Raw genomic sequence first — 25,510 nt, forward strand, 5'->3', positions numbered from 1 at the left:
TATACGCTGGGGGGTCACGTGACGAGGAGCAGCATAGGATGTGCGCTGTCCTCCGGCGCCTATGTCCCTGTCCTTTGTACCTGCCGCACTATGGCCGCTCCTAGGGGCCTCTCCGCGGTGTCCCGGGAAGCCGTGCTGGGGGTAGGAGTGCTGGGGGTCACCTTCGCTGCGGGGGTCTACATAGGTGAGTGCATCTCATTGTACCATACAGAACACGCACAGTCTGAATATGTATCTATTCTCTGGGGGGGAGGGGCAGGGAATTTCCCCCATGGGGCCACAGAACAAATTGGAAGGGTTTTAGAGAACCGGACTAATATAATTAACTCAGGTCAACCCAATACCACTTCTTATTGTACCCCCTAAATAATGACACCCCCCCCCCTCATTACTCCCCATATATTATACCCCCTGCATAATGACCCCCCATATATTATACCCCCCCTGCATAATGACCCCCCATATATTATACCCCCCCTGCATAATGACCCCCCCCCCATACATTATACCCCCTGCATAATGACCCCCCCATACATTATACCCCCTGCATAATGACCCCCCATACATTATACCCCCTGCATAATGACCCCCCATACATTATACCCCCTGCATAATGACCCCCCATACATTATACCCCCTGCATAATGACCCCCCATACATTGTACCCCCTAAATAATGACACCCCCCCCTCATTACTCCCCATACATTATACCCCCTGCATAATGACCCCCCCATACATTATACCCCCTGCATAATGACCCCCCATACATTATACCCCCTGCATAATGACCCCCCATACATTATACCCCCTGCATAATGACCCCCCATACATTATACCCCCTGCATAATGACCCCCCATACATTGTACCCCCTAAATAATGACACCCCCCCCTCATTACTCCCCATACATTATACCCCCTGCATAATGACCCCCCCCTACCATTATACCCCCTGCATAATGACCCCCCCATACATTATACCCCCTGCATAGTGACCCCCCCATACATTATACCCCCTGCATAATGACCCCCTCATTACTCCCCATACATTATACCCCCTGCATAATGACCCCCTCATTACTCCCCATACATTATACCCCCTGCATAATGACCCCCTCATTACTCCCCATACATTATACCCCCTGCATAATGACCCCCTCATTACTCCCCATACATTATACCCCCTGCATAATGACCCCCCATACATTATACCCCCTGCATAATGACCCCCCCATACATTATACCCCCTGCATAATGACCCCCCCATACATTATACCCCCTGCATAATGACCCCCCATACATTATACCCCCTGCATAATGACCCCCCATACATTATACCCCCTGCATAATGACCCCCCCATACATTATACCCCCTGCATAATGACCTCCCATACATTATACCCCCCCTGCATAATGACCCCCCATACATTATACCCCCTGCATAATGACCCCCCATACATTATACCCCCTGCATAATGACCCCCCCATACATTATACCCCCTGCATAATGACCCCCCCATACATTATACCCCCTGCATAATGACCCCCTCATTACTCCCCATACATTATACCCCCTGCATAATGACCCCCCCATACATTATACCCCCTGCATAATGACCCCCCATACATTATACCCCCTGCATAATGACCCTCCATACATTATACCCCCCTGCATAATGACCCCCCCATACATTATACCCCCTGCATAATGACCCCCCCATACATTATACCCCCTGCATAATGACCCCCCCATACATTATACCCCCTGCATAATGACCCCCCATACATTATACCCCCCTGCATAATGACCCCCCATACATTATACCCCCTGCATAATAACCCCCCCATACATTATACCCCCTGCATAATGACCCCCCCATACATTATACCCCCTGCATAATGACCCCCCCATACATTATACCCCCTGCATAATGACCCCCCATACATTATACCCCCTGCATAATGACCCTCCATACATTATACCCCCCTGCATAATGACCCCCCCATACATTATACCCCCTGCATAATGACCCCCCCATACATTATACCCCCTGCATAATGACCCCCCCATACATTATACCCCCTGCATAATGACCCCCCATACATTATACCCCCCTGCATAATGACCCCCCATACATTATACCCCCTGCATAATGACCCCCCCATACATTATACCCCCTGCATAATGACCCCCCCATACATTATACCCCCTGCATAATGACCCCCCCATACATTATACCCCCTGCATAATGACCCCCCATACATTATACCCCCTGCATAATGACCCCCCCATACATTATACCCCCTGCATAATGACCCCCCCATACATTATACCCCCTGCATAATGACCCCCCCATACATTATACCCCCTGCATAATGACCCTCCATACATTATACCCCCTGCATAATGACCCCCCATACATTATACCCCCTGCATAATGACCCTCCATACATTATACCCCCTGCATAATGACCCCCCTCATTACTCCCCATACATAATCCCCCTGCATAACGACCCCCCTCATTACTCCCCATACATAATACCCCCTGCATAATGTTCCCTTTCATTACTCCCCTATATGTTCCCACTCTCCTCATGCCCCCTTTTTATGATGTCCCATCTCCTTCCCATATTAGATGCCCCCATGGTAGAGACACTCCCCATATTAGATGTCCCCATGGCAGAGACACCCCCATATTAGATGCCCCCGTGGTAGAGACACTTCCCATATTAGATGCCCCCGTGGTAGAGACACTTCCCATATTAGATGCCCCCGTGGTAGAGGCACTCCCCATATTAGATGCCCCCGTGGTAGAGACACTCCCCATATTAGAAGCATTTATGGGGGAGACACTCCCTCCCCCCATTTTAGAAGCAACCATGGTAGGCACCCCCTCCCCAATGATATAAGCAACTGCACTGAACCCCTTAATAGTGAATAGTAGAAGCAGCCAGGGTACACCCCCCCCCCTCCCCAATAGTAAGAGCAGTCGGGTTGTGTCCCCCTATATAGTAGAAGCAGCCTGGGTGCCCCCCACCCCACATGTCCTCATAATGGTAGAGCCAGCGGAGATGCTGCCAAAGAGTGGAATTTCTCAGATTGCTTCCGAATGTAAGCTACAGGCAGCAATGTTCATGGTATTACTGTATACATGTGTATATATATTACTGTATACATGTGTACATAAATATTACTGTATACATGTGTATATATATATATATATATATTACTGTATACATGTGTACATAAATATTACTGTATACATGTGTGTATATATATATATATATATATTACTGTATACATGTGTATATATATATATTACTGTATACATGTGTGTATATATATTACTGTATACATGTGTATATATTACTATATATTACTGTATACATGTGTATATATTACTATATATTACTGTGTACATATATATTACTGTATACATGTGTATATATTACTATATATTACTCTATACATGTGTACATATATATTACTGTATACATGTGTATATATTACTATATATTACTGTATACATGTGTGTATATATATTACTGTATACATGTGTATATATTACTATATATTACTCTATACATGTGTAAATATATATTACTGTATACATGTGTGTATATATATTACTGTATACATGTGTATAAATTACTATATATTACTCTATACATGTGTACATATATATTACTGTATACATGTGTATATATTACTATATATTACTGTATACATGTGTATATATATATTACTGTATACATGTGTATATATTACTATATATTACCCTATACATGTGTATATATATATATTACTGTATACATGTGTATATATTACTATATATTACTGTATACATGTGTACATATATATTACTGTATACATGTGTATATATTACTATATATTACCCTATACATGTGTATATATATTACTGTATACATGTGTATATATTACTATATATTACTCTATACATGTGTGTATATATATTACTGTATACATGTGTATATATTACTATATATTACTCTATACATGTGTAAATATATATTACTGTATACATGTGTGTATATATATTACTGTATACATGTGTATATATTACTATATATTACTCTATACATGTATATATATATATATTACTCTATACATGTGTATATATTACTATATATTACTGTATACATGTGTATATATTACTATATATTACTGTATACATGTGTGTATATATATATTACTGTATACATGTGTATATATATTACTGTATACATGTGTGTATATATATATTACTGTATACATGTGTGTATATATATATTACTGTATACATGTGTATATATTACTATATATTACTGTATACATGTGTATATATATATTACTGTATACATGTGTATATATTACTATATATTACCCTATACATGTGTATATATATATTACTGTATACATGTGTATATATTACTATATATTACTGTATACATGTGTACATATATATTACTGTATACATGTGTATATATTACTATATATTACCCTATACATGTGTATATATATTACTGTATACATGTGTATATATTACTATATATTACTCTATACATGTGTGTATATATATTACTGTATACATGTGTATATATTACTATATATTACTCTATACATGTGTGTATATATATTACTGTATACATGTGTATATATTACTATATATTACTCTATACATGTGTAAATATATATTACTGTATACATGTGTGTATATATATTACTGTATACATGTGTATATATTACTATATATTACTCTATACATGTATATATATATATATATTACTGTATACATGTGTATATATTACTATATATTACTGTATACATGTGTATATATTACTATATATTACTGTATACATGTGTGTATATATATATTACTGTATACATGTGTATATATTACTATATATTACTCTATACATGTGTAAATATATATTACTGTATACATGTGTGTATATATATTACTGTATACATGTGTATATATTACTATATATTACTCTATACATGTATATATATATATATATTACTGTATACATGTGTATATATTACTATATATTACTGTATACATGTGTATATATTACTATATATTACTGTATACATGTGTGTATATATATATTACTGTATACATGTGTATATATATTACTGTATACATGTGTACATATATATTACTGTATACATGTGTATATATTACTATATATTACTGTATACATGTGTATATATATATATTACTGTATACATGTGTATATATTACTATATATTACTGTATCCATGTGTATATATATATATATTACTGTATACATGTGTATATATTACTATATATTACTGTATCCATGTGTATATATATATATATTACTGTATACATGTGTATATATATATTACTGTATACATGTGTATATATTACTATATATTACTGTATACATGTGTATATATTACTATATATTACTGTATCCATGTGTACATATATATTACTGTATACATGTGTATATATTACTGTATACATGGGTATATATATTATATATTACTGTATATATGATGGTTCCTATCCTTTCTCTCCACAACAAACCCCTCCCTCCCCTACACAATGAGTTCTAGCTGTAACCGTTACATGCAGGGAATTGCTACAGGAGAAAAGCAGCAGTATATCATTTTCTTTCAGTGCGTTCGGAAGCCTTAGTCTAGTAGTTTTCCATACATTCATCCTATACAAGAACACGGCGCGGCCTAAATAATTAATAGCCCCCATGTCACATGTCCCCCTCCTCTTTATCAGAAGTCTATTCAGTGATGTTTAGTAGAGGGTTAGATACAATATGTAACCATGAGGTTATTTTATAGATTCCCATCTCAAAGTGATGACAAATCTCCAGGATATCAGGGGGGTAGGGGGAGGGCACAGCAGTGTCGTCATATTTGCCTTAAAAAGTTCTGAATGTCATTTTATTACGGTATAGCTAATATCTACTTGAGCTGGGAAATAGTTACATGGATACAGTATTACCATTATCATCAGCAACAGACAGCGGCGTCGCCAGTATGTGCCCATATACCATAGTCACAGCGCCCCCACAGTACGGAGATAAAAACATGTACAGGCAGTTCCCAGGTTACATACAAGATAGGGTTCATAGGTTTGTTCTTAAGTCGATTTGTATGTAAGTCAGAACTGTATATTTTATAATTGTAAATCCAGACAAATTTTTTTGCTGTAATTGGACCAAGGATTATCAATAAAGCATCCAGAGACTTCACCAGAGGTCACATGGGGCCCGTTTTTAACTAGCTTTGAAGCAGCAGCAGCTCTTCTATTCATCTCTGGGCGGTATATGAGCGTGGCTCTGCACAGGCAGACATCATCACATCTCCCGGCTTCAGAGCCGCCTCCAGCTACTGATATGAGAAGATGATGGCTACTGCAGAGGGACAGGTTGGATAACACTAGTCCGCTGGCTATTAAGCCCTTGTGTCCTCGTGACACCTGTGGTCTATATTGTCGCACATTATCGTTTTTTGGCACAGCGTCGCCGTTTTTCATGCAATCGGAATCGGGGGGTGGGTTGTTGGACGATCCAACTGATTCCGACTGAGCGCAGGGTTTAAGATTAAAATTGTGATGCAATTGATGCAACCAATGCACTTACATGCACTGGGAAGTAGAAGGTGAACTCCGGGGACCTGAGCGGGGAAGCGACACATGCAGGATATCGGGTGCAGGATCTTAGTGACTCCCCGCACAGCGCATTATACACGGACAGTGCACTTACATGCACCAGGAAGAAGAAGGTGAACTCCAGGAACCTGAGCAGGGAAGCGACACATGCAGGATATCAGGCGCAGGATCTTAGTGACTCCCCACGCAGCGCATTATACACGGACAATGCACTTACATGCACCAGGAAGAAGAAGGAGAACTCCGGGGACCTGAGCAGGGAAGCGACACATGCAGGATATCGGGCGCACGATCTTAGTGACTCCCCACACAGCGCATTATACACGGACAACGCACTTACATGCACCAGGAAGAAGAAGGTGAACTCCGGGGACCTGAGCAGGGAAGCGACACATGCAGGATATCTGGGGCAGGATCTTAGTGTCTCCCCGCACAGGACATTATACACAGACAATGCACTTACATGTACCAGGAAGAAGAAGGTGAACTCCAGGGACCTGAGCGGGGAAGCGACACACGCAGGATATCGGGCGCAGGATCTTAGTGACTCCCTGCACAGCACATTATACACGGACAATGCACTTACATGCACCAGGAAGAAGAAGGTGAACTCCGGGGACCTGAGCGGGGAAGCGACACATGCAGGATATCAGGCGCAGGATCTTAGTGACTCCCCACACAGCGCATTATACACGGACAATGCACTTACATGCACCAGGAAGAAGAAGGAGAACTCCGGGGACCTGAGCAGGGAAGCGACACATGCAGGATATCGGGCGCACGATGTTAGTGACTCCCCACACAGCGCATTATACACGGACAACGCACTTACATGCACCAGGAAGAAGAAGGTGAACTCCGGGGACCTGAGCAGGGAAGCGACACATGCAGGATATCTGGGGCAGGATCTTAGTGTCTCCCCGCACAGGACATTATACACAGACAATGCACTTACATGTACCAGGAAGAAGAAGGTGAACTCCAGGGACCTGAGCGGGGAAGCGACACACGCAGGATATCGGGCGCAGGATCTTAGTGACTCCCTGCACAGCACATTATACACGGACAATGCACTTACATGCACCAGGAAGAAGAAGGTGAACTCCGGAGACCTGAGCGGGGAAGCGACACATGCAGGATATCGGGCCCAGGATCTTAGTGACTCCCCGCACAGCGCATTATACACGGACAATGCACTTACATGTACCAGGAAGAAGAAGGTGAACTCCAGGGACCTGAGCGGGGAAGCGACACACGCAGGATATCGGGCGCAGGATCTTAGTGACTCCCTGCACAGCACATTATACACGGACAATGCACTTACATGCACCAGGAAGAAGAAGGTGAACTCCGGGGACCTGAGCGGGGAAGCGACACATGCAGGATATCAGGCGCAGGATCTTAGTGACTCCCCACACAGCGCATTATACACGGACAATGCACTTACATGCACCAGGAAGAAGAAGGAAAACTCCGGGGACCTGAGCAGGGAAGCGACACATGCAGGATATCGGGCGCAGGATCTTAGTGACTCCCCGCACAGCGCATTATACACGGACAATGCACTTACATGCACCAGGAAGAAGAAGGTGAACTCCGGGGACCTGAGCGGGGAAGCGACACATGCAGGATATCGGGGGCAGGATCTTAGTGACTCCCTGCACAGCACATTATACACAGACAATGCACTTACATGCACCAGGAAGAAGAGGGTGAACTCCGGGTACCTGATTGGGGAAGCGACACATGCAGGATATCGGGGGCAGGATCTTAGTGAATTGCGCCAGATGTGCATTCCAGACGGACAATGAACGCGCAGGACGGGTAGGTAAATGTACCCCATTATATTAGAGCTGCGTCCTTCATTCTCCGCATCCTAGAAATGCAGCTAAACCGCTTTATTACCGTATTATATTATTACCTCTTTATTTGTGCCTTATATAAACTACAACGTACAAATACAATAACATTCTGTCATAATAAATAAAGCCATTAACTATTTCAGGTAAAAGATACTTCATGTATAGGAGGAAAAAGTCCCAGAAGATATTTGATGGTGTAGACGACCCCCGGAGAACATATCTTTTACGCTTATCCCTCAGAGAACATCCATCTGCCAAAAAATTACGACAGGTAAAAAAACAAGTCTATACCAAGTTGTGGATCCATATACTGGGGCCCACAAGTCCCATCCTCCAGCTACTATTTTGGGAACACTGCACAAGTTATATATATCATTATGAAGCAATGAAGTTTTATTATACCTGATTTTTAGGCATGCCCAAGGGGGTTATGTCCCCCGTGGTCACTCATCTTGTCATCCAGAATCCTTCCTTGAACTAATGATATTGATGTTTGTTCCCAGCATTTAGGGAACACGTCTCAGGATGTCAGCAGTGACGCTGCCCAATTATTGGCGAATCTGGCTAAACTGATCAACTCCAAGAAAATTTTGGAAATGGGTGAGGATTTCTGTGGAATTTATCAGTGCAATCACTTAAAGGGCTGCTCCATCCTAACTAATGAAAACTATTGTTTGGATAATAGAAACTTTCTGACATTACCATCAATTTCTCACATTTTACAAGATCTCAGCTTGAAAAGGAATCTTAATATTTTACTTCCTGAGGCGCCGTCTTCCAGATGTATCTGGTGGCCCTGGCGGAAAATTACCTGCGCCAATCCAAGCCTGAATAAGCACCAGTTATAGCGGGTGTGACTGGGCGCACTCCCTCCACGCCCACTTGAGGTCGTGTGAAGGCGGAAATAATCGCAGTTCCTAGAGGTGAATGAGGAGTTGTGATTATTTCTGGGCAGCTGGAAGCTATGATACATGTGGCCCCTTATAGGTGCAAATTGGAGACTTTTTAGGTGCAAAACGAAGTACTACTGACCCCGTGGTTAGTTCCATACATGCTTTGCACCTAGAAAGTCGCAAAAATAAAAATAAAAAACCTGCAAATCAGAAACAAAGGAAAAAAAAGACATTTATCACAACATCAAACTTAGAAAGATACAAAGCACCGCTGAAGGATTCTGACTGTAGCTAGAAAATCAGACGATTCATGTGCCCCTATGAGTAGCAACAACATCCCCTTAAAGAAGACCCGTCGGGCTGATTTGGGACACTAAAACAACTACAGGTCCCTAAAGTGGTTTAGGGTTCTATACTTACCTGGATGTGAATCTGTTGAGGCACATCGGACTCACATCAGAATCTCCGGTGCCTCTTCTTGCGATGCTGGAAGTGAATCCGGGACATTAGTCCTCAGGGCGCCTTCCCACGTCACGTTTTTAAACGCATCCAAAATGAAAGTTGGAGAGGTTTAGGCCAAAATCCATACACATTTGCAATGAAACGCATGTGTTTCAGGCAGACCCACCTCCCACTTTCGTTTTGGATGTGTTTAAAAAACGCCCACAGGGTTTTTCAGATTCAGTTTTTGATGTCCAAACCAGGAGTGGACTGAACAAAATGAGGAGGAGTAACTATTCTCAGTGATCTGTTCTCACCCATTGTCATCCGCACCTGCTTTTGGCTTTGAAAACCTGAACATGTGAACGCAGCCTGAAGGAGCCCTTGTTGCGGTGCTATTCACTCGCCTTTCCTGCAATCGCATGTTGTACCTCGTATTTATCCGGCTTTTATACCACAGGCTGCAGCAATGGCTACAATCCCCTGATCCTTGCTCTGGTCTTACCATCTGATGGAAAACTGATTGCACATGTGCGAGAGGCGGAGGATGTGAGTTATGCGCGGGGACTATGGAAAGAGGTAAGGTGTTCACTCTGGACCTTTGGACTTTGGTCCTCAGCCTTGATCAAATGATTAAGTTACATTGTGTTTTGGCAGATGCAGTGGAAACGCAATGTAACCTTAGCATGTAATCAGGGCTGAAGCCAGTGGAATGCATCAAAAACGCAACGTGCAACGCAATGCATCGTGTGAATGCACCCTCAGAGTGCTGCGACATGTCACGTTTTGGATAACCCCTTCACGCACCGATCGGGAATGAACTCTTCCGATGCCGCCGGCGGAATTAAAAAGATGGAGGCACGTGGGCACCACCATCTTGGTTCCGATCGTCACTGGGGGGGGGCATCGATTGTTTCCATGACAGCCTTGGGTCTTCGTCAGGCCAAAAGCCGCCTTGTTTCTGCAGATTCATTACAATGAGCCACTGGCTCATTGTAATGAATACTGTGCAAAAATGCCATATACGGCAATACAGTGTATGGTAGGAACAAACAGACCATCCAGGGTTAATGTACCTTAAAGGGTCTAAAAAAAAAAGTAAAAAACCTCAAATTTCAAATCACCCCGCTTTCCCTAGAACTGATATAAAACGTAATACAGGCAGTCCCCGGGTTACATACAAGATAGGGACTGTAGGTTTGTTCTTAAGTTGAATTTGTATGTAAGTCGAAACTGTATATTTTATCATTGTAGTTCCCGACAATTTTTTTTTTTTGCCCCAGTGACAATTGGAGTTTCAAATTTTTTTGCTGTAATAGGACCAAGAATTATCAATAAAGCTTCATTGCAGACAATTTTAAGCTGATTATTGCAATCTGGGACTATTTTAAAGCATCCAGAGAGCTTCACCAGAGGTCACAGTGGGCAGAGGGGTCCGTCTGTAACTATGGGTTGTCTGTAAGTCGGGTGTCCTTAAGTAGGGGACCGCCTGTAATCAGTAAAAATCACAGACACAATAGGTAACGCCGAAGTTATTGCGCCCAAATGTCTGAAACCATTTTACATTATATAAAAAATGGAATAAAAAGTGACCAAAATGTCGCACAGTCCTGAAAATGGTAGCAATAAATATGTCGACTCATTTTGCAAAATATGACACCGCCCCCCCCCCCCCAGCTCAGTGCACCAAAGTATGAAAAAGTTATTAGTGTCCGAAGATTGCAACATTTTTTTGCTTTTTCGTACACATTCGTTTAACTTTTGAAAATGTGTTAAAACACAATAAAATCTGTATAATTCTGGTATCACTGCGATCGCACCGAACCAAAGAATAAAGCAGACGTGTGATTTGGAGTGCGGAGTGAAATACGTAAAAACTGAGCCCACAAGAGCACATGTGGCGTTTTGAACCCGTTTTTAGCCCGTTTTTAAGAAGTCTGTTAAAAAACAATTTTTTTGAAAATGCATCAGTTTTTGACCGGTTTTACCAATTATTTTAATTAAAACAGTTCAAAAACTGATGCGTTTTCAAAAATGCATGCGTTTTGAACGGACTGCTTTAAAACGGTCCAAAAAACGGGTTCAAAACAGCACGTGTGCTGCTGGCCTAATGCCCCTTAGCAACTGACGGAGAAATCCATATGATGCGATGTTTCCCCCTAAAAAAATGACTGCATCAAAAATACTTACATTTTACTGCATCGTGTGAATGCGCCCTAAGTAAATGACATTTCTCTTTTTCCAGGCCGGGGTGGAGAGTAAGATGGAAGTGAAGGTAAAGTCTGAAGAACAAACACTGGGTAATAATCCTGCACGGGTGACTTTCTACTTCCGGCTCGGCGGGGACGTATTCCCTGACACAAGACACACAATTGTAAACCACTGATTGCTAAGCCCCTCCTACACATGCGAAGCGCGGCGTATGAACGCGTCTTTAGGCTGCGATTACACGTTCCGCTGGCAGTCCGTTCATAACGCGACGCCAGCGCACAGGCGGGCGGTTCCCTGGAAACGCATATGTGATTGGCCGAGGCCCGCCCCCTGTGCGCTAGCATCGCGTTATGAACGGACTGCTAGCAGAACGTGGGACCACGTCCTTAGGGTGCACGCAGATGTAGCGTTAACGCATTTTGAATAGCTATTAAATAGCTGAGATTTGCCTATTTACATTGCTGTTAACATTGTGTTTACAAAATGCATGTTAAGATGGTTAACAGACACTAGGGTGCTAGGTACCGATTGCTTGCATTTTCATAGAGACATATGAAAATTCCGCCCCGTGCGTTTTGAATCTGTTTCCAAATGGTGACAGCGCCCGTAGGGAATTATGAAAATGTTTTAAAATACAAATTTAACTGTGTTATACTGCAGATTTTCCACACACGTTTTCCGGTCCGTTTTTGGGCCGTTTTTAGATCGTAAAAAATGCATGCGTTTTTGTCCGGTCACAGGTCTACCAGCCTGAAATCGGATGATGCAGTGGATGCAAGTCAGCAAATCCATAGACCCAATATCATAGAAATCTTTTCTGCAAGTTAATTTAACATGCCTTCCGGGGGTCTTTCCCCCACGATCGCTCCCCCTTCCCCCCAAGCACGCCCTTCCCGCTACCAACACCCCCACCCCTGCAATACATCAGTCCTGCAGAGTTTATCATGAACAAGCAATCTTTTTTTTGTAAATAAACGCAAAACTTATGAGCCAAAATTTACCACTAAAATGAAGTACAACACGTGGGGAAGAAACAATCTCAGAATCGCTTTGATAAGTAAAGCAACACAAGTCAGAATCCAAAAAATGGGACTGAGCCTTAAGCTGTAAAATGGCTGCGTCCTTAAGGGGTTAATATACAGGCAGTCCCCGGATTACGTACAGGATAGGGTTCATAGGTTTGTTCTTAAATTGAATTTGTATGTAAGTTGAAACTGTATATTTTATAATTGTAGCTCCAGACAATTGAAGTTTAAAAATTTTTGCAGTATTTGGACCAAGGATTATCCATAAAGCTTCATTACAGACACCTTACAGCTGATCATTGCAGTCTGGGGCTATAGTAACATCCAGAGAGGTCACAGGGGGCAGAGGGGTCCGTCTGTAACTATGGGTTGTATGTAAGTCGGGTGTCCTTAAGTAGGGGACCTCCTGTATTGATATAAGAGCTTTTTGAGAGGAAGTGCAGAAAACAGAAATTACTTGCTGGGGTTTATCCGGTGCTGGCAGAACCATCGTTCTACTTGGGATGACCTTTCACTCCTTGCTAGAAACAGTTTAGGAACTAATTTTTGGGATTTGTATAAATGGAATCTATGAGCAGAGATTCCGTGTGTAACGATTGGCTGCGTCACTTTCCTTATGGATCTCTCTTATGTACAGATGATCTTCTGAATGCCGGAGAATCTGGGACATTTGACTTGATCTTCTTAAATTTGGCTGGAGAAACGAATTGCAGGAAATATTATGAGAAGTGTCTGCGTCTGCTGAGGACCCGGGGCGTGCTGGCTATAGATGGGGTAAGTTGACTATGAGGTCCCTCACATACAAGCGAGTGATTCATGTAACTTGTGTCACACTCACAGCATAAATACATTGGCTGGAACCTCCAGCCGGAACGCGGACAACCGAAACCCAACTGAGTGCTCAGCCCGGACGTTCCAGCCAGTACGTGATATGATTGGACAGATCTCACGCGCTCGTGTGTGAGCGGCCTCAGTTGTTGCATGTGATCTATAATCTATTGCTATTTATTCAACACAAGAACAGGAGAGGATACGTATAATGGACTGCGGTAATGTAGAAAAAGCTTTATTAATTCATATGCATAATCAAAATAACAACAAGACCATAAAATAAAAACACTTAAAAAGTACACCATATATACAGGACCACGTCAGTATTGAGCCACATACCCCTGAGGAAGTCACCGGAGTAGGTGACGATACGCGTGGGGTTCGTTCCTCTCTCCTCCTCCCCACTCCGACCTTGCCTTCCTGCCTCCTTTACCTCATTATATGGATCTACACTAGGTACCGTATACTCTAGGCATGTAGGCTACTCCATACAGGACTGTTTGGTTTATTTTCTGCACAGGTCACTTTATGTATGCACATATTTCCTGCTGCAACTTGATATTTTCCAGCTGTATTTAGCACTTTCCTCATTGTCCTGCTGTAGACATTTGTCGTTTTGATTGGGTCGGTTTTGGGCTTGCATGGTGTACTTTTTAAGTGTTTTTATTTTATGGTCTTGTTGTTATTGTGATTATGCATATGAATTAATAAAGCTTTTTCTACATTACCGCAGTCCATTATACGTATCCTCTCCTGTTCTTGTGTTGGTTACATGCTTCCCTAGGATACGTGGACTAAACATTTCTCTTTATCTATTGGTAGTGCCTGTCCCATCTCTTGTTTGGTCATATTGCTATTTATTCCTCACCTTTTACATTAAAAAAAACCAGCAGTCCAGGAAGAACACGGGTTTTGGCTTTCTCTTCTGTAGTCAGTCTCTTATTTTATAGTCTACTTCAAGCCGCCGGGTAGAGATCTGTGGCTGTTGTGGCTCCTCTTACAGTCATGGCCGTAAGTTGTGAGAATGACACAAATCTCCTCCTGTCACATGATGTGTCCCTCTGGTCTGTCAGATGTTTATCACATACAGAGATACAAGTGCAATCATATTATGGGGAGCAGAAGCTTTTATTGTCAGTGAGAAGGAGTTACTGCAGCGAGTCAGTATCTGCAGGACCTCTCCTTCTTCTTCAGGACCTCTGCAATTCTCCCTGGCAGCTCTCACTCACCTCCTGCACCAAATCCTGACTGATCGCCGTCCATTCCTGCACAATCACTGCTGCATTCTGTCACAATGTGTTGGGTTTTGTTTGTCCCCCGTCTCTTGATGATTGACCACACGTTCTCAATGGGATAAGATCTGGGGAGTTTCCAGGCCATGGACCCAGAATCTCTGTGTTCTGTTCCCGGGCCATGGACCCAGAATCTCTGTGTTCTGTTCCCGGGCCATGGACCCAGAATCTCTGTGTTCTGTTCCCGGGCCATGGACCCAGAATCTCTGTGTTCTGTTCCCGGAGCCATTTAGTTCTCCCCTTTATGGCCGGTGCTCCATCATGCTGGAGGAGGCATTGCTCATCACCATCTGCTCCTGGAGGGTCGGGAGAAGCGGCTCCTGGAGGACATTCTGGTCCCATTCTTTATTCATGGAGGTGTTTTTAGGGCGATCCCCTTGGCTGAGAAGCCGCCCCCCACATGAATGGCTGCAGGAGGCTTTACAGGGTGCAGGAGACAGGACTGGGGGCATCGCTCTCCTTGTCTGATGCAGTAGACTTTGTAAAAATGAACATTTGTATCAAAAAAGTTTTGCCCATGACTGTATGCTTCTGGCAATTATAAACTGCGCCAACCCCTTTGACTCCCTGGCTGCCGGGTGCATTGCCAAAAATTTAGCCAAGTACAGTCCTCAAAAATAGGCTGTTCATGTAAATCTAATGCTGGTGTGAAGTGCATTGGGAAAATACACTGGATTCTGGATTTTTTTTTATAATGTTCAAAGTTTTTTTTATAATGCTCAGAAGCCGCAGCGTCGCACACAATTCCACCAACCATGTGGAGCAGCTTGGCCATTCTGCACCCAATGTAACTACCCATATGCAGAATACTTGGGATCTTTATTTAAATGTGCTAATTATAGGGAACCCACATTGCTAGAAAATAACAGGCAGAAGATGATCTTGATGTAATGGATGTGTACAGTGACCCCGCTGTTATCTTGCAGGTTCTGTGCAATGGAGCGGTCCTTAAAAAGAACGCACTGACAGAGAAGGTGCAGAGCGTGCAGCAGATGAATGAAGCCATCCTAAGGGACGCCCGCGTCTTCCTGAGTATACTACCTCTAGCAGATGGACTGATGCTATGTTTTAAGCTTTAAAAATCAGTTCAAAATGTACAGACTTCATAATGGAAGATTATCTGACAAGGCAAAGCTGTTATGGAACTGCACAATATACCAGCAATCCTACTGCAAATCATGGCATGATCCAATGGGGGCTACATGAGAAGTCCCCCTCCATAATTAATACATTATGCGAGTTATGCTACATGCCCACAGGTCATTAATGCCCCCACTTACTGCAAACAGCTATTTTAGCATATGAAATGACTTAGGAGCATTTAGTGAAAAAACAAACCCTGTTCATTAGTTTGCTGTACGTCAAATGCCCATCAAAAGATTATATATCTACCAACGCACTTGGCTTTGAAAGAAGCATAAAGCTACATTCACACAAACGTATGGGGGATATATATATATATATATGTTTCCCATACACTTCTATGGGCTCACGGCTCTGTACAGGAGAGGCACGGTACAACACATGTGCGGCACCGTACCGCTCCGTAGCAAGATAGGACATGTCATGCCGTGCGCTGTATATTCCTATGGAGAGGGGCGGGGGTGAGCTGCACTCATCCTCTGCTCCTCTCCGCAGCGCCAATGTATGTCCGCCGTACTACGGTACAGCGAGAATACATTGTGTGACTGTAGCCTTAGTGTGGTGGCACACTTGCTGTTTTGAACCAGTTTTTAGAAAGTTTAAGCAGTCCGCATGAGTCTTTAAAAACTCATCCATTTATGACCGTTTTTCCCTATTCTCTTAAGATAATTGGAAAACAGACAAACGGTCAAAAAACTCATGCATCTTTTTTTAGTTTTTTGACCTTTTGTCTGTTTTACAATTATCTTAAGAGAATAGGGAAAAACGGTCAAAAATGGATGAGGTTTTAAAAATGCAATCATTTAACGGACTGCTTAAAAATAGCCTAAATACGAGTTCAAAACGCGACGTTTGCCACTACCCTTAGTGTGTTGTGAATTATTGCTTCTTTTTCCGTGGAAGCCCCTTTCTCGTGAGCAGTGGAGCTCAGGGGTCATTCGCATATCTATACATTGCTGCTCAAAAGGACATTGCTGGGACACTCAACTACAATATGCTGTCATTAGTTTCTTTAAAAAAAAAAAAAAAATATGAATGATGAATAAATTGTAAATGATGTCAGTCTGTTGTGTTTTTTAATAGTTACAGCAGAAGGAATGGATGCGCCATTTTTAAAAATAAATAAATGATGGACCCACCCAAGTGATGCTTTGCAATCTGTCAGCTCCATAGAGAGATGAATGGAGCAGAATGGACATGTGTGACGGATTGCTCCATTCAGAACACCCCCCCCTGTAGTTAGCACTACAGCCTTGCAGCGCTGGGGTCCTGGGTTCAAATCCCACCCTGGTCAACATCTGCAAAGAGTTGGTATGTTCTCTCCGTGTTTGCGTGGGTTTCCTCCAACACATACTGGTAGGTGGATTAGATTGTGATCCCCATGGGGACAGGGACCGATATGGCCGCTTTGCGCAGTGCTACGTAATCTGTGTGCGCTATATACATAAAGAATTATTATTATTAAAGGGGTGAATATGATGATTAGGTCACCATATTGTTTGCAACCCGTTTCATCAACATTAGATCTGCTCACACCCCGACAAGGAACCTGCTCCATGATTTGTGACTCCTGTAGTGACTAATAATCCACAGCCGGGCGCTCGAGGAGGCCTCGGAGGACATGACCTTTACCATTATATTAAGGAAGAGACTGTAACACATCGCACATGTAAGTTAGGTTTTTATTTCATAATTTTTTTTCCGGTTCGGGATATCAAAAAATCCTGACAAAATAAAGGTGATTTACTCAAAACTGCTGTCCCTCTGGATGATCAGATCTACGGATCCGTCGCCTGTGGCGGCTTTATCAAATGTTAAAAAGGAACGTAAAAACAAACATGCAGACACATGTACATTTTGTGTTTCCTATGAATCGTGTGGGGGAAGCATAGACATAAATAACGTGTAACTTCTCTGTAGGAACCCGAGAGGGAAGCCTCATCCAGAGAGTATGGAAAATCTACCTCCCTGTAGTTCCTTGTCCTATGTAGTGGGAAGGGGGGAGGGGAACAGAGGGAGGCAAAAGAGAAGCTTTGCTGGTTATGATTCAGAAACAAATATATAGGTAAGGCTGAAGTTTCCTGGATATCCCTCGGTGGTTACAAACAGAAGGGAGAAAGAGCTTTAAGCTTCCAATTCTACACCCAAGCCAAGTTTATGGCCGCCGGCATTTATGTTCTTTCCATCGACCAGCGCAGACAACGTCAGCTTCACACCTGCGGAAAGAAAGAGAGAGACGACCAATGAAGACCGCGACACCTGGAGCACCGCCCACTTGGCTGTACACGACTAAGTGTTTTTCATTTTTCAATGCTCAACTTCCACAAGACCCCCTCCCATCTTATCTAGGAATAAGAGTGCTCAACTTTGGGTTTTCAGTAAATTTTTAAAAAAATATTTATCACAAACTCGGCTTATACTCAAGTAAAAAAAAATATATATATCGGGGCTGGTTCTATGGCTATATACTGGAGGGCAGGGGGCTGGCTGGCTATATACTGGAGGGCAGGGGGCTGGCTCTATGGCTATATACTGGAGGGCAGGGGGCTGGCTCTATGGCTATATACTGGAGGGCAGGGGGCTGGCTCTATGGCTATATACTGGAGGGCAGGGGGCTGGCTCTATGGCTATATACTGGAGGGCAGGGGGCTGGCTCTATGGCTATATACTGGAGGGCAGGGGGCTGGCTCTATGGCTATATACTGGAGGGCAGGGGGCTGGCTCTATGGCTATATACTGGAGGGCAGGGGGCTGGCTCTATGGCTATATACTGGAGGGCAGGGGGCTGGCTCTATGGCTATATACTGGAGGGCAGGGGGCTGGCTCTATGGCTATATACTGGAGGGCAGGGGGCTGGCTCTATGGCTATATACTGGAGGGCAGGGGGCTGGCTCTATGGCTATATACTGGAGGGCAGGGGGCTGGCTCTATGGCTATATACTGGAGGGCAGGGGGCTGGCTCTATGGCTATATACTGGAGGGCAGGGGGCTGGCTCTATGGCTATATACTGGAGGGCAGGGGGCTGGCTCTATGGCTATATACTGGAGGGCAGGGGGCTGGCTCTATGGCTATATACTGGAGGGCAGGGGGCTGGCTCTATGGCTATATACTGGAGGGCAGGGGGCTGGCTCTATGGCTATATACTGGAGGGCAGGGGGCTGGCTCTATGGCTATATACTGGAGGGCAGGGGGCTGGCTCTATGGCTATATACTGGAGGGCAGGGGGCTGGCTCTATGGCTATATACTGGAGGGCAGGGGGCTGGCTCTATGGCTATATACTGGAGGGCAGGGGGCTGGCTCTATGGCTATATACTGGAGGGCAGGGGGCTGGCTCTATGGCTATATACTGGAGGGCAGGGGGCTGGCTCTATGGCTATATACTGGAGGGCAGGGGGCTGGCTCTATGGCTATATACTGGAGGGCAGGGGGCTGGCTCTATGGCTATATACTGGAGGGCAGGGGGCTGGCTCTATGGCTATATACTGGAGGGCAGGGGGCTGGCTCTATGGCTATATACTGGAGGGCAGGGGGCTGGCTCTATGGCTATATACTGGAGGGCAGGGGGCTGGCTCTATGGCTATATACTGGAGGGCAGGGGGCTGGCTGGCTATATACTGGAGGGCAGGGGGCTGGCTGGCTATATACTGGAGGGCAGGGGGCTGGCTGGCTATATACTGGAGGGCAGGGGGCTGGCTGGCTATATACTGGAGGGCAGGGGGCTGGCTGGCTATATACTGGAGGGCAGGGGGCTGGCTGGCTATATACTGGAGGGCAGGGGGCTGGCTGGCTATATACTGGAGGGCAGGGGGCTGGCTGGCTATATACTGGAGGGCAGGGGGCTGGCTGGCTATATACTGGAGGGCAGGGGGCTGGCTGGCTATATACTGGGGAGGCTGTGACCAAAGCATTTCCCACCCTCTGCTTATACTCAAGTCAATAGGTTTTCCCAGGTTTTTGTGGCAAAATTAGGGGCCACGGCTTATACTCGAGTATATATGGTAATTACATTTGAGGGAAGCTGTATATAAAAAAGGACTATTCTGCCTATTCTGTCTTCATATCAAATGAAACCTCCCATGAGGAATCCACCATCAGGAGTAGATCGGATAATAGACTCCTCTTGGCTGCCTCTGCCCTAATCTGTAATTGAACAATCCCAGAACCCAACTGGTTCTACATTTTCCGGGATTATTGAAGATTAGGTCAAGATGGAGGCAGGAGGGATCTACAATCAGATCTACTCCCGATGGTGGAGTCTTCATGGCAAGTTACCTTTCGGGTTTGGTCACAAGTAGCGCTACGTTTACAAACACAGGGTCCGGGGGTAGGTCCTGGCCCAATTACCTTTCTGTACAAATGCAGGCGATCACTAACCAGTTCTGGGGTCTTGGATTGTTTTAATGCAAGACACCGGGTTTCGGTTACTGATCACATGTGTTTCCATATAAGCACAAACCCGATCGGGCCGAGGCCCATCCCCATTATCCTGGCGCACCGCTAGCAGTACATGCGACCCTAGATATAGAATCATAAGACTTTGGAACCTTTATCTCAGTTTATTTTGCGACTTTTTTTCAATGACACTTCACATTAATGCTATAGCTTAGTCAAAAATATATTGCACTTATTTGTAAAAAAAATAAAGAAAATTGTCAAAATTAAAAAAATTCTGATTTTTCAGATTTCTAAACGTTCTACTCATCATACAGTTTAACCGCCCAGATCGGTGCCAACTAACATTAACCGTATGTCTGCTGTATGACACCTTTTCTTAAATGTTATTTAATTAGGACTTTAGGGGGGGGTTTAAACCTTGAATACAGATTTTTCAAAAAATATTCTTTAGTGGACATTTCATCTTCATAGGGGTTTTCATAGTTCTATATGAGAAACTCTCCACAAATCAGCCCATTCATTTCTTAAACTGCGCCCCTCAACCTATTCCAAACAGACTTTAAAGCATCTCCTAAGAATTAAACAAAAATGTAACTTAAAAATTCTAATTAAACGATTACCATATATACTCAAGTATAAGCCTAGTTTTTAGCACAAAGTGTGCTGAAACCCCAAACTCGGCTTATACTCGAGTAAAAAAAAAAAGATATATGTTTTACCAGGTTTTGTGGTAAAATTAGGGGCCTTGGCTTATACTCGAGTATATATGCTATTGCTTCTAAAATGTACATGTTCACGCAGGATAAAATAGGAAAACACATCTCAGATGTAGCTGTGCAGTTTCTAACCAGTAGGGCAACTCCCCACGTGTGAATGTAAACTACTTTAAGGGCCACAGCAGAGCGCAGACTGGAAGGAGCCATTCAGTTTTTATAGGGCAGGTTTTTTTGTTTTCGGGTACTATTACACATTTGAAAAGTTCCTGAGCCACAAGAACAGCGACACCCACAATCCTATTTCGGAAACTACATCACCCGGAGAATTTATCAAGGTTTATGTTGAGCTTTTTACCACCGCAGATGTTTTATAAAAAGTATTTACATCGTAAGTGAAAATCTTTTCCAAAAAAAAAAAAAAAAAAAAAAAAACTTTGTTGGCCCTAAATTTTTATTTTTAGAAGGGGGTTAAAGAAGCAAAAGAACCCCATAGTGTGATCACGCAGGGGATGTCACTGCATTCAGGAGTAAAACCGTTTTGCTTCTCCAATCTAAAATGCATTCACTTTCCCCAAGAGCTTTATAAGAGACAGAAAAAGGTTCAATTTAAAGAATCTTTAGGTTTTTTCTTTTTATAAAGCCCAAATCATGGGATAAATACTTCAGACTTAAAATTAAGTGCATTGGTCTGATTTATAAATCTAGGGGGTTAAACACAAAAGGTCTTATTCCCCACCCCATTTTATTGAGTTCTTGGTGCCCAACAGGGATGGTTTTTAAAGTGATCCTTTAGACAAGCAATAAATGCACTATCCCTTTAAGGCTGAGCTCTGCTGCGATCACAACAATCTAAAGGTTTATCCAGGATTAGAAGAGTCCAGCGGTTGTGTATAGTGTATAGTATAATATATATGTACAGCAGAGCCCTGGTGTTGTGGAGGTGCAGTACTAGTCCCCATCCTGACTATGCAGTGTACGTCTCCACTTTGATGTGATCAGCCATTATTTTGTCCCCGGTCCAATCACATGGACTAGAGAACTTAGATGACTACTCCAGCACTTACCTGGCCTGAGAGTCTGGGTGTAACCTACTCCGACAAGGCTTGCATTGTTCACTTTTGCCTGATTGTGAAATAAAATAGCTTTAGATTTTAATTTATCATACATCTCTAGAGAGTAACTACATAGCGGCCGCATACAAAATAGTAAAGCAATAAATCCACATTTATAGTGTGTAGAATATATTCCTTTGCCATATTTTAGTGATGGATCCATATGGCAGTGTGAACACAATCTAAACCTTAACATCCCAGTTTAGATGGTCCAGAAAACCAGAGTGTCCTGTGGATGTCCCTACTAGGTCAGATTCTGGGTTAATTTACTGTATTTTCCGGACTATAAGGCACGCAAAAAGTTTCTTAGATTTTTTCAAAATCAAAGGTGCGCCTTATATATGAACCGTACTTACAGACAACAGCTGCCTTGTACTGTGCACAGGTCTGCCACCTGCTGGTCATTCATCCTTATAATCTGGTGCGCCTTATATATGGACCGTACTTACAGACAACAGCTGCCTTGTACTGTGCACAGGTCTGCCCCCTGCTGGTCATTTATCCTTATAATCAGGTGCGCCTTATATATGATCCGTACTTACAGACAACAGCTGCCTTGTACTGTGCACAGGTCTGCCACCTGCTGGTCATTCATCCTTATAATCCAGTGCGCCTTATATATGGACCTAGACTGTTTATCAGGCATTTATCGATGGTGCGCCTTATAGTATAGTGTATTATGAAATGCGACTAGTCACGATGCCAGAAAAGTCTTCATCAACTTTACTGGGATTCACATATGGTTAACACGTGCAAGTAGCATCGATTGTCCAATACTCACAGAGATGGATGCATGGGAGTCCAACTGGTATTTAGCAGCAATGCCAAAACGGGTGCTGTTGTTTCCGGATGTCCAAGCAAGGTTAACTGCAGTCTCCAATTTGTCGCTAACTTTCTGATAGATTGAGCCAGCAAATTCAGAGCCGTCATTGCTGAGGAGAGAAATTACAGGACACAAAGTAAACCATCGGGATACAACAAGTTTCTAATCTTCTAGTGGATGGGAATCACAGAAGGTCAGAGTCCCCCCCCCCCCCCTCCACCAACAGCATTTGTCTCTGATCGTTGTAGGACCTGCGTCCCACTAGTCAGGAGAATGGGTGCCCCATGTGTCACCATTCAGATTCTAAGCCTCTTTTCACTGGGAAGGGGAAAGGGAGGTTTGACTTTTATTTTTAATATATTTCTCAAATATATAGGCTACGGGTCAAGTATCCAAACAGACTGTGCCACAGCAAGCAGAGGGCAGCCCCATTTATCAGCCTAAACATAAAAATTATCAAATAAACATCCATTTGGTGACATTGCGTTGATGTACTCACACGTTGGTATGGAGTTGGAAGTCTCCAGTCTTGTAACCGACTGCAAAGTTATTCTTGGTCAACTTGGATTTGGCACTATCAAAGGTCATCTGGTAACCAGCGAGCCACCCCTCGTAACCCAAAACCGCAGAGCCATGGATGGCAGGACCAGCAAAATCAAAGTCCACATCACAGCCAAGGTTCACAAACTCCCGCTTGTAGGCAGCCTTAACCTTGCCACTCTTCTTCCTGAGAAAATCAAAGAAAATAATTAATGATGATGTATGGTAACTATGGTAACCATTGCTGAATATAAATGTGAACACATGGAGAGAACCTAAAATACAATCAGTTCTGTGTACAGTACTTGGATGGCCCGGCTTACCCAGTGCACAGGTAAAATATCCCTTTCCAAGCAAAGAAGAATTATGTAGGATGAGCTGTGATCAGTGCGGGAGCAGAAGTGCAGGAGGCCTTAGCTGCGGCTCAGTGACTTAGTCCAGCATAATCCTGACCTGCCACTTATCTTCATCTCTGCAAAGAAATCTGCTTCCTCAAATGCCCCCGGCCCAGTGCAATCCCGTCACGTCCCAGCCCAATGTATTCCCGCTGCGTCCCAGCCCAATGGGGCACATTTACCAAGGGTCCACGGACTGCAATTCCTTCGGGTTTCCCGACTAATTCCGATTTGTGCCGCATTTAACAGGGGTTTTTGGCGCACGTGATTGGATTTGACCGGCGGAAAACCCGACTGATTCAGACTAAGCGTTACCCTACCCAATGTATTCTCCGAAAATAAGACAGTGTCTTATATACATTTTTGCTCCTAAAGAAGCACTAGGTCTTATTTTCAGGGGAGGTTTTATTTTTCAAAAAACCACAAACCTCCTCCAACACTCACTCGCACTTTCCTTATCTCAGCCCTTCTTGTCCTGGTGGCCGCCCGCATCTCATTTGCAGCGCAACAGTCAGATTTCATCTGGACTAGTAATACTCGTGTGTAGCCCATAGAGGGAGCTGCACAACGACGGCCACTGGGGCTTATATTCAGGGGGACGCCTTATATTTCTAAGCTGCAAAGAAATTGTACCAGGTCTTATTTTCAGGAGGGGGCATTTTTTTTTTTTTAGGGGAAACAGGGTAGCAAGATTGGATCTCTAGCGAGGAAAAAAATGGAGGCAGATACTCACCCTGTGTTAGGTGAAAATGTTGTGTCAAAGGTCAGCTTCAGGCCTTTAGTGAGCTGTAAACGGAAAGAGTCAAAATCATTAAGTGCAACAGAACAGACACTCGGATGTCAGAGGGGCTTTGGGGGTTTTGGTGACAAATTTGCATTCCTGACACTTTTGTTGCGGCTTTTTTTCATTTTTCAATGTACAGAACTGTGAGGGCTCAGTGTTTAAAGGGGTTATCCGGGTTTAAAAATTTTTTTATGGCCGGGCTGGGGAGGGCTAGTTAAACACAATAAACATGTACTCCTCCGGTGCTGCCGACGTCCCGCGCCGCGGCCGGTCTTCTCTGTGCGCCAGTTTCATTACAGGGGCGCACAGGGAGCTTCTGGCCGGCCGGATGCTCTCATCCGCACAATCTCCCAGTACTTACAACGCTGAGAGATAAGGAC

General features: G+C 43.6%; 2 protein-coding genes across 2 annotated transcripts in view; one reads left to right on the forward strand and one right to left on the reverse strand.

Moving 5' to 3' along the window:
* Positions 1–18,375, forward strand: COMTD1 (catechol-O-methyltransferase domain containing 1). The gene is made up of 7 exons (XM_072130817.1): positions 1–184; positions 8,671–8,798; positions 9,031–9,127; positions 10,322–10,440; positions 12,107–12,161; positions 13,735–13,871; positions 16,147–18,375. The coding sequence occupies exons 1-7, from the start codon at positions 91–93 to the stop codon at positions 16,297–16,299; spliced, it is 783 nt and encodes a 260-aa protein (XP_071986918.1). The 5' UTR covers positions 1–90; the 3' UTR covers positions 16,300–18,375.
* VDAC2 (voltage dependent anion channel 2) overlaps positions 18,028–25,510 on the reverse strand; it is a 12,925-nt gene continuing 5,442 nt past the window's right edge. The window contains exons 5-9 of the mRNA XM_072130816.1: positions 25,080–25,132; positions 23,911–24,138; positions 23,370–23,520; positions 22,541–22,598; positions 18,028–18,579 (exon numbers count right to left, since the gene is read on the reverse strand). Of these exons, the coding sequence (XP_071986917.1) occupies positions 18,488–18,579; positions 22,541–22,598; positions 23,370–23,520; positions 23,911–24,138; positions 25,080–25,132 (582 nt within the window). The 3' untranslated portion in view covers positions 18,028–18,487. The remainder of the gene's footprint in view (positions 18,580–22,540; positions 22,599–23,369; positions 23,521–23,910; positions 24,139–25,079; positions 25,133–25,510) is intronic.

This window comes from Engystomops pustulosus, chromosome 11, assembly GCF_040894005.1.
Source record: "Engystomops pustulosus chromosome 11, aEngPut4.maternal, whole genome shotgun sequence".
NCBI classification, from domain to species: domain Eukaryota; kingdom Metazoa; phylum Chordata; class Amphibia; order Anura; family Leptodactylidae; genus Engystomops; species Engystomops pustulosus.